The following is a 12,377-nucleotide window of genomic DNA, read 5'->3' on the forward strand; positions in this document are numbered from 1 at the left end:
TTTGTATCATAATTCATGTAATTGAGTTATATAGATTATATATTATAATGTATGTGCTCTTCTAGATAGTTCTTATTCTGATGAATTAACTCTTTAATTCTAGGTCTATTGTAATCATCTCCACATGTGTCCATCTGACGGAATCGGTATGTAATGCCGGCTGTCGGGATGTCTACCGTCAAAATACGGACAGCGGCATCCCGATGGTTGGTATCCCGACGTACTCTTAGCAACGACACTCTAATGGTGGGTACACACTACACGATATGCTCCCTGAGCGATATCGTGTAGTGTTGTCCCCGGCAGGCTGTGCTCAATGTCGTTCATGACATTGAGCACAGCCGCTGAACGATATCATTAATGATATCGTTCAGCGCCGGGCTCTCTCCCCCATTCGATCGTCAGGTTGTGCTGCATGTCAGCGGGAACGCGCGTCGTCGTAATCTTTCATCTTTTTGGTGTTAAAAATGGACGATAAAGTGAACGATAACGATATCGTTATCGTTCAGTCGTCCACTTTATCGCCCAGTGTGTACGCACCATAAGATGTTAGATCTGTTCAAGCACTATTATCTACAAAAGCGTTTTCTATGTAAAGTAGTATATTTTAAAGCAAACCTTCATTAGATAACTAGGCATGTTACTGGGTAAATGAAAATTTAACTATTAGACCACATCAATGTCAATAGTATAAATGCATTCAGAAGTGGACGCAATGTCTGTCGCTGCTGCGATCCCATACGCAGAGTTTGTGAGGAAATATGCAAATGTCGTAGCCGCCGGGATTTGTAATGAGATGCCCACTAGCGGCATCTCTAGCCACTTGCGTACAAACATGCACCATCGGAACTCTGAGGAACTCTATGGTTGCTCAGAATGCTCGTCACAAGTAAGACGCTGGAGACTTTAACCACTGCGTACGAATTCGCTGTCTGCGACACCCCCATGAAACGGTCGCAACACACCTTCATTTTAGTCACCACTCCCCCATTACTTCCCCCAAACGGCCTTTGTCTGTTAATCCACAATACGGCCACTGTCACATGACCATCGCGGCACATGCGCAGTGCGACTCTGACGCATGTGTAGACTGGTAACATCGATCAATTGCCAGGCCATCGCGGGACATGCACAGTGTGCCCAAAACTGATTTTCTATGTTAATCACTGCTAGTCCACAATACGGCCACTGTCACAAGACCATCGCAGCACATGCATAGTGCGAATCTGACGCATGCGCAGACTGGAAACATCGATCAATTGCCACTAAAATCTACACTGCATCCACTTCTGACTCAGGCCCCCAGCCACACAATGACTCACGTGGTTGAAGTGGTTGCTTGTGCCCATGATATAAGGTGTTCTCTCATTCTTGTCTGCTTTCATCCAACCTTGGCCAAAAAATTCCCTGTAGGGAAAAGACAACTAAATGACTCTCTGCCGCAGCTGGAAGCAATGAGCTAGACAACCCCAAGCATGCAGTGTGACTGTTGGGCTAATCACAATTAACTGATCTTGAAAAGAATACTTAGAAGTGTGAATGATAGAAGAAATTTATTTGTTAGTAAATAGATGGAAGGGTGGTGATGAGGTCAGTTTTTTATTGCTGGGATGGACGTTTTGTGTGTTTGTAGAGCAAGATCATCAAGCAACCATCCTGTCCATTGACACTGAGATGGGGGATTTTAGTGTCAGTGAAGTATATCAAGAAAATAAAATGTATGGGAAATACCTTCATCCTATTTACAGAAGATCACAATTGCTTCCAATACTCAAATTCACCATTTTTAGTAACATCATTGTTTATATTATAGTCCAAAATTGTGGGGCAGATTGACTGCAGCCATAAGACTGGTGGTTGATGATGTGCGCATTTGGATTCATTTGAGTTGTGATGCAGAACGGTAATGTGGTATATTTAGGGTAGTTTACTAGGTGGTGAGACTCACTCATATGGGATCTTCTTGAAGATCAGATGATCTAATAACGTCAGTTGTTCTGCGATCTCCAGAGCAGAAAGAGACTCGAATGGCTCCACAGGAGTGCTCAAAACCTGCAAAGGACAAGCATCCCTACATATAATATACATTATGGGCGATCAGTCACTGATAAATATCATCTACCACAGTACTACTCTCAATACATAATGTGTGTAAATGACAAAATTAGAAGACATTTTAGTTTAAAACAGAAGGGTCAGAGGCCCTGATTCAGAGCCGGACGCTCTGACAGAGTGCTCGCTCTGAATCAGGTCCGGGCTTTTTTTTTTTTTTTTTTAGAACGGCCACCTGGCCGCTTGTATAGCTGTGGGTAACCACCCACAGCTATAGCGAGCGGCCAGGAAGATGGTCGCGATGGTGAAGACCATCGGGCTTGCGACGAGACCCTTGTGGTAGGGTCTCGTTGCCGCAAGCCCCCGAGAGATTTCGGCTCAAACAGAGCCGAAATCTCTCCCACTGACATCACTCGAGATGTCAGTGGGGCCGGCCCCAAACGGAGGCGTTCACATGGGAACGCCTCCGTTTGGGCAGCCACTCCCCCGGCCCAACCACCAAAGGGGGCGTGCTGTCACTCAACATCGACAGCATGCCCCGTTTGGTACGAGACCGGGAGTGACGGATTGCCCGTCGCTATCCGGGTCTCACGCATGCGCACGACGGAGCCAGCTCCGTCATGCGCATGCGCTCTGGGCCACCATCGACCCGGTTGCGAGCGCTTGCGACCGGGTCTGAATCAGGCCCAGAGGCCCTGATTCAGAGCCGGACGCTCTGACAGAGCGCTCGCTCTGAATCAGGGCCGGTCTTTTTTTTTTTTAGAACGGCCTCCTGGCCGCTCGCATAGCTGTGGGTGACCACCCACAGCTATAGCGAGCGCCCAGGAAGATGGTCGCGATGGTCAAGACCATCGGGCTTGCGACGAGACCCTTGTGGTAGGGTCTTGTTGCCGCGAGCCCCAGAGAGATTTCGGCTCTAATAGAGCCGAAATCTCTCCCACTGGGAACGCCTCCGTTTGGGCAGCCACTCCCCCGGCCCGCCCACCAAAGGGGGCGAGCTGTCACTCAACATCGACAGCTCGCCCCCTTTGTTGCGAGACCCGGAGCGACGGAGTGCCCGTCGCTATCCGGGTTTCGCGCATGCGCACGACAGATCCAGCTCCGTCGTGCGCATGCGCACTGGCCCACCATTGACCCGGTTGCGAGCGCACGGCGCTTGCGACCGGTTCTGTATCAGGCCCAGGATTTGTTTTGGTTCAGACATACACAAGAAACAAATATGTGTAATTGACTGCCTATGTTTAGCAAAATGGTGCCAAAATCACATTTAAGGGACACTAATCTGTGCCAAAAATGGGGAACTACACTATGTAGACAAAAGTAATTGGACAACCCCTGCGCAAGCGAAATGCATACCATTGCACACAAGTTCCAAATGGCCGCTAATGTTACCTCGCCCGGGGCTATAAAATTAGCCCCATTGCTGGCACTTATCAGGGATTTTGTTTCTCCTGCCTCAGACAGGTGAAACCAACTTCGTGATGAGAAGCCTTTTTTCCTGTGATCGCGGCAGTGAAAATACATAGGTCCGCGACTTTTCGCGGATCCTATGTGTTTTCGTTACAAAAACGCAAAGTTTTCAGACGTAAAAACTGAGTTTAACCACTTGCCTGGCACGGTCGGATCAGATATGACCATACCAGACTGGGCTTTCCCTGACATAATAATAATAATAATAATAATAATAATAATAATAATAATAATAATAATAATAATAATAATTTTATTTATATAGCGCTTTTCTCCTAAAGGACTCAAAGTGCTTTACATTTACAGTAAAAAATAAGCTTAAACAAGGGACATTAGTGAAATGCTTGGGTGAATAGTTGAGTCTTGAGTCTATTTTTGAAGGATTCTAGAGTGGAGGCCTCTCGAACTATGCGGGGAAGTGAGTTCCAAAAGGTTGGAGCCACAAAACTAAAAGCTCGACCCCCAGACGAATTCCGTGAGATTCTAGGTACTGTTAATAGTCCTTCGTCAACGGATCGCAGTAATCGAGTGGGACAGTAAGGAATCAGAAGCTGCTTCAGGTACCCTGGGCCATGGACATGAAGGGCTTTGTAAGTTATTAATCCAATCTTGAAAGCAATTCGCCATCTGACAGGCAGCCAGTGAAGGGAGTATAGAATGGGTGTTAAGTGGCTGGAACGGGGCTGGTTGGTTAATAGCCTGGCAGCTGCGTTTTGTACCATCTGCAAGTGGTGTAATTCTTTTGCTGAGAGACCGAGGTAGAGGGCGTTGCAGTAGTCTAGGCGTGATGATATAAATGCATGTATGACTTTAGGCAGATCTTCTGAGCGAATTAAGTGCTTGATTCTGGCTATGTTCCCCAGATGAAAGAATGAGGATTTGATTGTGGCTGATACCTGATGTTTAAGTGTCAAGCCACTATCCAGGACAACACCAAGATTCCGCACATGTTTAGTGTTTTGTAATTCTGAACCCCCAAACGTAAATCCCGTTGGTTGGCTATGCTGTAGCCCTGTCCTGTGACCTATCATAAGAACCTCTGTTTTATCAGGGTTCAGTCACAGCCAACTGGCACTCATCCACTCCTGAAGCTCAGCTAGGCAGCCATTTAGGGTTGTTATTGGGTCCTTTGTACCTGGAGCAAAGGGCAGGTACAGTTGTGTATCATCTGCATAGCAGTGGTAGACCAGGCCATGACGTCTGATTATTTCACCCAATGGTAGCATGTATACTGCAAAAAGCATGGGAGATAGTACAGAACCCTGTGGGACACCGCATGGAAGTGACACTGGTGATGAAGAGTTTACTCCAGAAGAAACTCTCTGTGACCTGCCAGTGAGAAATGACTTGAACCATCTAAGGACTGTGCCATCCAGTCCACAGAAATTTTTCAGGCGCTCAATTAGAATCCCATGGTCCACAGTATCAAATGCTGCTGAGAGATCCAGAAGGATTAAGGCCCTCATTCAGAGCCGGACGCTCTGAGCAGAGCGCTCGCTCTGAATGAGGGCCGTCCTCCATAAAAATGGAGCGTCCTCCTGGACGCTCGTATAGCTGTGGGTCACCACCCACAGCCTATACGAGCGTGCAGGTTGATGGTCGCGATGGTCTTGACCATCGCGACCATCGCCACTGCGAGCCGGAGCCTGCGGTTGAGTTTCTCAACCGCAAGGCCCGGAGTGATTTTGGCTCTATCAGAGCCAAAATCACTCCCACTGACATCACTAGTGATGTCAGTGGGTCGGCTTCTGACGGTAGGCGTTCCCTTGGGAACGCCCCCGTCTGGGAAGCACGCCCCTGGCACGCCCACCAAAGGGGGCGTGCTGTCAATCAACATCGACAGCACACCCCCTTTGATCAGACACAACGAGCGAAGGAAAGTCCTTCGCTCGTCGCGTCTGGCGCATGAGCACGACGGAGCTCCCTCCATCGTGCGCATGCTCAGTGCACACCATCGACCCACTTGCGAGCGGACAGCTGCTCGCGAGTGGGTCTGAATCAGGCCCTAAGATTGAACAATCACCTCTGTCTCTTGCCATCAGAAGATCATTAAGCACACATACCAGGGCTGTTTCAGTGCTATGTCTTCTCCTGAATCCTGACTGGAATGGATCATAAATATCATGGGTAGACAGGTGGGTTTCCAGTTGCATTGCCACCACTTTCTCAATTACCTTTCCTAGAAAAGGAAGGTTTGATACTGGTCTATAGTTGGTCATGCAGTCGGGGTCTATATTAGGTTTTTTAAGAAGTGGTCTAACAATTGCTTCCTTTAGTGGTTCTGGAAAAATGGCTGTTTGCAAAGAGCGTTGAACTATTTTTGCAATTACAGGGCCAATAATGTCTATACATCCTATGAGAAGCTTGGTTGAGGCAGGGTCCAGATCACAGGTGGTGGGTCGCAACATTCTGATAATTTTAACACTGGTATCTGATACGACCTGTCAGAAATGCCCTGCGGGTGGCTGTTGGAAGAGAATTTTCCTTAAGCCTCCAGCCTCAGACCTTCAGATCCTCCCCTGTCTCTGCTGATCACTGCTGGGCATAGTGATCAGCCAGTCCGGAGCCCTCCCCCCCCCCACCCACCCGGCGTCTGCAGATAGAAGCAGCCGCTGGGACCTTCCGCGCTGCCCTACCTTGTCAGACTACCCGGCGGCTGCTGACAGGAGGAGACAGGAGAAGCAGCCGCCGGGCCTATCCCCTGTGCGATTACACGGCGGCTGCTTCTCCACTGCAGCCGTCGGGACTGTCTGTGCCGCGCCGCCCCCCCCCCCCATGCGATTACCCAGCGGCTGCTTCTCCACTGCAGCCGCCAGGACTGTCAGCGCCCCTCCCCTTCCTTGTGTAATCACCCGATGGCTGCAGAGTGGAGCTACAGCCGCCGTGACTGTCTGTGCTGCGCCCCCCCCTCCCCCCTTGAAATCACCTGGCGCCTGCTTCTCCTCTCTGCAGCCACCAGGACTGTCAGCGCCTACCCCACCCCCCCTTGTGTAATCACCCAGCGGCTGCTTCTCCTCTCTGCAGCCGCCGGGATGATCAGCACCACCCCCCTACCCTGTGCGATTACCTTAGTGCGGGCCCCCTCCCTCCACTGTGATGACCCGGTGGCTGCTTCTTCTCTCTGCAGCCACCAGGACCTTCAGTGCTGGCCTCTCTCCCCCACTTGTGTGTGACCCGCCGATAGTGATGGCCACTGTCCATCAATGTTTTGTAAACCATCGATGGATGCTGTCAACTATTGATGGTTTCAAGCATCACTTGTTGGTAGCAAATGTCAACCATCGATGTTTTCCATAACATCAATTGTTGATGTATTTGTGTCTACCACCAATGTTTTTTCAAATATTGATTGTTGATGGCCGATGTTAACTACTTTTGCCATGGATGGATGAGCAGCTGCTGTTTTTTTTTACTCCGCCCGGTCTGCTAAGCTCCACCCCCTGGCCTTTATCGGCCCATGGTCCACCATACACCGGTGACCATCGAGTGTACAATCGATAATGACCATCGATGGACACCCCACCAATGGTCATCTCAAGTCTGTATTTCCTACAGACCAGTCCTGATCATTGTTACGATAGATTTTCCCGATACATCGGATCAATTTTATGCAATCAGCCATTGATGGTACAGCCGTCGATGGTCATTACTACAGTATACCATACAAACTGCTACTTTTATCGTATACTCTGTTTTAAGAAAAAATAATAGAAATTGTAGATACAGTATATATAAATAAATATATATATTTGTGTTGGATAGGTTTTAAATAGATCTTCTTGACCTAATTCAATCATAATAAACCCAACAATTTCTGAGCGGTTTTTGGAAAAAAAAAATCGTCAGTTAAGTGGTTAATTGGATACCGATGAAAAACACCTAAAAATCTGCTAACCCCCCATTTTTTGCATCCGAAAAATGCTCTCTGCTAATATGATACCAGCCTAAACAAGAAGATTTTTCTTATACATTCATCCCATAAAATTTTAATTAAACAAATACAAAGAAAATGTAAAAAATATATAAAATCACTTCAGTCTAGCATATCTCCTTTAACTCGGCTGGTGCTATAAAAGTGTTGTTTATACACTGAGGGCACCATTCAGTGTCGCTTGCAATTCATCTTTATCTGCAGCTGCATTGGATGCTCAGAAAGAAAAGCGGATCTTCGTCCATGTTCAGATTTGCCCTACATATTAGTTTTGGCATCAGTTATGGATCCATAGATTAGTTTTGGCACCAGATATTACTCTGCTTGTTAGATCTGGCAACAGGAAAGCTTTGCATGTGGGACTTTTGTACATATTATGTTGAGCATCATACAAAGCTCTATAAATGTTTGTGGTTAGATCTGAACAATGGGACTGCAGCCACTAGGTGGAGCATTTCCTGCACTGAGCAGTGCTGTTCTGCAAAGATGAATATAATTATATCATTACAGAATCATGCGGTTGAAACTCCTAGTATAAGATATGTTCTACAAATTCAGAATTTACAAGTCTGTTTTCTAAAGAAAACCAGTCACAATGACCAAAAAAAAGTGATTTAGCAAAAAAAGGTCACAAAATTTCCTTTAATTAACAAAAATATGTAATTCATAAACTAGACACCTGAAATAATCACTCATACCAGCTTTATCTGCTACTCAGTAAAACAGAATGATTATGCGTCATTCTAGTCTCTATTATTCATATTCCCTGTTATATCACATGAAATGTCACTTGGTTTTATTACCAGGATCCTCTGATCTTCCGAATAGAGAGTTCAATCTGTCAATCACAATACTCGGATCTAATGTTTAAACTTCAGAACTTACCATATGTTCAATCTCTTCCAGAGTCACCTGGCTATCTCCTGGGTCCTCCTGTGTCAGAGTGCTGGCAACAGACAATAAAACTGGTTAGTACACTCATACATTGGGCCTGATTCAGAGATGTACGCTACTGCAGTCAGAATCACAGCTGTGGTAATATGCAAATGCTAGTTTCAGCTTTCCCCTTGTGTACTAGCGAACGCCTGAGACTCCAAGCCCTGAGACGGCCATTTCACTGCCAGTAAATGATGAAATACCGCCAGTGGTTCCAAACACTCCACCATCGGCGCACCATCGCGTTCACTATTAACCATTGCAGCCGCCACTTGCAGGATCAATGTCTCCTCAGATCCGTATAAACATGGCCTCTGTGGCTCCGCGACTGAGAACGCTGCCGGTTGCAGAGACAAGCGAGAAACACTCCCATGACACGCCCCTGATAGACTTTTTTAGCGCACATTTCAGTCCACCACCCAGGAACACCCATGGTTTTGCCTCGCCGTTCCTAATGCCAGCGATCCCGTATGTAACAGCGTATTTGTGTGTGCGCACAGGGCAATTAATGCGCAGCAGCAAATAATCACTAAACGCTGCCAACATCGGTACTGCGTTCAGTTTGAGTTTCACCTATGAATCAGGGCCCATTATATTTCAACAGGGCGAGGCATTTACAATGCCTTGCAAAAGTATTCAGCCCCCTTGGCTTTTTACCGTTTTTTGTTACATTACAACCTGTAATTTTTTTATTTTTTTTTTATCTGAATTTTATATGATGGATCTGCACAAAATAGTCTAATTTGGTGAAGTGAAATGAGAAAAATATATATAAAAAAGAATCTTTATAAATAAAATTCTGGAAATTGGCATGTGCATATGTAATCACCCCCTTTGCTTTGAAGCCCCTCAAAAGTTCTGGTGCAACCAATTACCTTCAGAAGTCACATAATTACTGAAATGAAGTCCACCTGTGTGAAATCTAAGTGTCACATGATCTGTCAGTATAAACACACCTTTTCTGAAAGGCCCCAGAGGCTGCAACACCATTAAGCAAGAGGCACTACACCATGAAGACCAAGGAGCTCTCCAAACAAGTCAGGGACAAAGTTGTTGAGAAGTACAATTCTCGGTCGGGTTATAAAAAAATATCCAAATCTTTGATGATCCCCCAGAGCACCATCAAATCCATCATCATCAAATGGAAAGAACATGGTACCACAACAAACCTGCCAAGAGAGGGCCGCCCACCAAAACTCAGAGACCGGGCAAGGAGGGCATTAATCAGAGAGGCAGCACAGAGACCAAAGGTAACCCTGAAGGAGCTGCAGAGTTCCACAGCAGAGACTGGTGTATCTGTGCATGTGACCACAATAAGCCATACACTCCATAGAGCTGGGCTTTATGGAGGTGTGGCCAGAAAAAAGCCATTACTTAGTGATAAAAATAAGAAGACACGATTTGATTTTGCCAAAAGGCATGTGGGCGACTCCCCAAATGTATGGAGGAAGGTGCTCTGGGCAGATGAGACTAAAATGTAACTTTTTTGGCCACCAAAGAAAACGCTATGTCTGGCGCAAACCCAACACAGCCCATCATCCCAAGAACACCATCCCCACAGTGAAACATGGTGGTGGCAGCATCATTCTGTGGGGATGTTTTTCAGCAGCAGGGACTGGGAACTGATTTGAGTCGAGGGAAAGATGGATGGTGCTAAATACAGGGATATTCTTGAGCAAAACCTGCTTCAGTCTGCCTGTGATTTGAGACTGGGTTCACCTTCCAGCAGGACAATGACATACTGCTAAAACAACACTCTAGTGGTTTAAGTGGTTTAAGGGGAAACATTTAAATGTGTTGGAATGGCCTAGTCAAAGCCCAGATCTCAATCCAATTGAGAATCTGTGGTCAGACTTGAATATTGTTGTTCACAAGCGGAAACCATCCAACATGAAGGAGCTGGAGCAGTTTTGCCTTGAGGAATGGGCAAAAATCCCAGGGCAAGATGTGGCAATCTCATAGAGGCTTATCCAAAGCGACTTGCAGCTGTATTTATCACAAAAGGTGCCTCGACAAAGTACTGACTTTAGTGGGGTGAATAGTTATGCACGCTGAAGTTTTCTGTTATGTTGTCCTAAATGTTGTTTGATTCACGATATTAAAAAAAACACAACTTCACAGTTGTAGGCATGTTCTGTGAATGAAATGATGCACACCTTCAAACAATCCATTTTAATTCCAAGTTGTGAGGCAACAAAACATGAAAAATGCAAAGGGGTGTGAATACTTTGCAAGGTACTGTATGTCAGGTTACAGGTATGCTTACTGTGGCATTGTTGAATAACATTGAGCAAAGAGCAATACCACTTGAAACCCATGGCAAGGTATGTCATATGTTGTCTCAGCAGTTGCTGTCCAGTCAGTATATAAAGGGTTATTTAGGTGTGGTTTAAAATTAATATTCTTGTCAGATTATAGGCCCTGATTCAGAGCCGGACGCTCTGACCAGAGCGCTCGCTCTGAATCAGGGCCCACCTCCATTAAAATGGAGTGTCCTCCTGGACGCTCGTATAGCTGTGGGTCACCACCCACAGCATATACGAGTGTCCAACAAGATGGTCGCGATGGTCTTGACCATCGCGACCATCGGACTTGCGAGTGAAACCCTGTGGTCGGGTTTCTCAACCGCAAGCCCTGGAGTGATTTTGGCTGTATCAGAGCCAAAATCACTCCCACTGATATCACTAGTGATGTCAGTGGGGCCGGCTTCAGACGGTAGGCGTTCCCATAGGAACGCCTCTGTCTGGCAGGCACGCCCCTGGCACGCCCACCAAAGGGGGCGTGCTGTCAATCAACATCGACAGCACGCCCCCTTTGGTGTGAGACTCCGAGCGGAGGAAAATCCTTCGCTCGCCGGGTCTCGCGCATGCGCACGACGGAGCTCCCTCCGTCGTGCGCATGCGCAGTGGGGAACATCGACCCACTTGCGAGCGTACTGCCGCTCGCAAGTGGGTCTGAATGACCCCCATAGTCTCCTACAGATGTGTCCTTACACATCTTTGCTGCAGTCGCGCTAAAAAGCCCCTCCTGGCGTGTCAGGTCCGTGATACTCTGCTAGCACCGGGCATCTTTTGATTTTGCAGAAAATGCATCTAAGTCGCAATGCGATGCAACTAGGACGCACCAGCAGACTGTGCTGATTAATACTCGACACTTGTATAGCTGTTAGACTGAGTCTCTGATTCCATATACGAAGTACAAAGTAGCGCCCACAGCTTTTTTCATTCCAAGTTCTGTTGTGCTTCATATACACACTCAGGTGTATTAAATTAATCAGCACTGTCTTAGGCCCGTATTCAATTAGAGGCGAAAAGCCGAGATCGGCAAAAAACATTCACCAATGCGATGTTTTTGCCTTTTTCCAAAGTATATAACTCCAGGACGTTTTCGCATGTGCGAAAACTCCATAGGCGAACAAGTTTCTCCCAACGGCAGGAGAAAAGATGTGCAAAATCCCTATTTTTGAGTAAAAATGTTCAGACTTGGTTCAGAACCCTTTGGGTACCCCCCCCCCCCCCTAAATGGATCATAAGTACTGGGTCGGGTATTTTCGGGGGCTGTATGGATGGGTCAGGTGTTGTTAAGGTTGCAGGTGGCTGCAGCAGATGTATTTTTAAAAGATTTTTCTAATACATTTTAGAGACACATAAATATACTAGTACCCATTACACGTTCCCCCAATGTAACTACAGCAATTATTTTTACAAAAGTCATTGCTTTATATAATTTCTCCACACTTATGCAAATATACTTATAACAGCCCTGACTCAATATAAGATCCCTAATTACTCTTATTAGGGCTATTAATACACTTCTATATTGATTCTCCGGTCAGTTAGGCTTTTTAGGTGGTACAAACTGATTTCCCCCAAAACACCTTGTCACTAGTTTCGCTATTCACTGCATTCGCACATATGCGTTTTCACCTGTTTTACAATTGAATAGTGCAAAAAGCGGCTGCGCGCATTGTATAAGTAGGCGAAAAACT

At 46.4% G+C, this 12,377-nt stretch overlaps 1 protein-coding gene across 1 annotated transcript in view; it reads right to left on the reverse strand.

Moving 5' to 3' along the window:
- The window catches only part of RASGRF1 (Ras protein specific guanine nucleotide releasing factor 1), an 84,586-nt gene that overhangs the window by 14,149 nt on the left and 58,060 nt on the right, over positions 1 to 12,377 (reverse strand). Inside the window, exons 20-22 of the mRNA XM_088452830.1 lie at positions 8,339 to 8,399; positions 1,949 to 2,052; positions 1,323 to 1,407 (exon numbers count right to left, since the gene is read on the reverse strand). Of these exons, the coding sequence (XP_088308956.1) occupies positions 1,323 to 1,407; positions 1,949 to 2,052; positions 8,339 to 8,399 (250 nt within the window). The remainder of the gene's footprint in view (positions 1 to 1,322; positions 1,408 to 1,948; positions 2,053 to 8,338; positions 8,400 to 12,377) is intronic.

This window comes from Taudactylus pleione, unplaced genomic scaffold (assembly GCF_031769625.1).
Source record: "Taudactylus pleione unplaced genomic scaffold, aTauple2 ptg000556l, whole genome shotgun sequence".
NCBI lineage: Eukaryota > Metazoa > Chordata > Amphibia > Anura > Myobatrachidae > Taudactylus > Taudactylus pleione.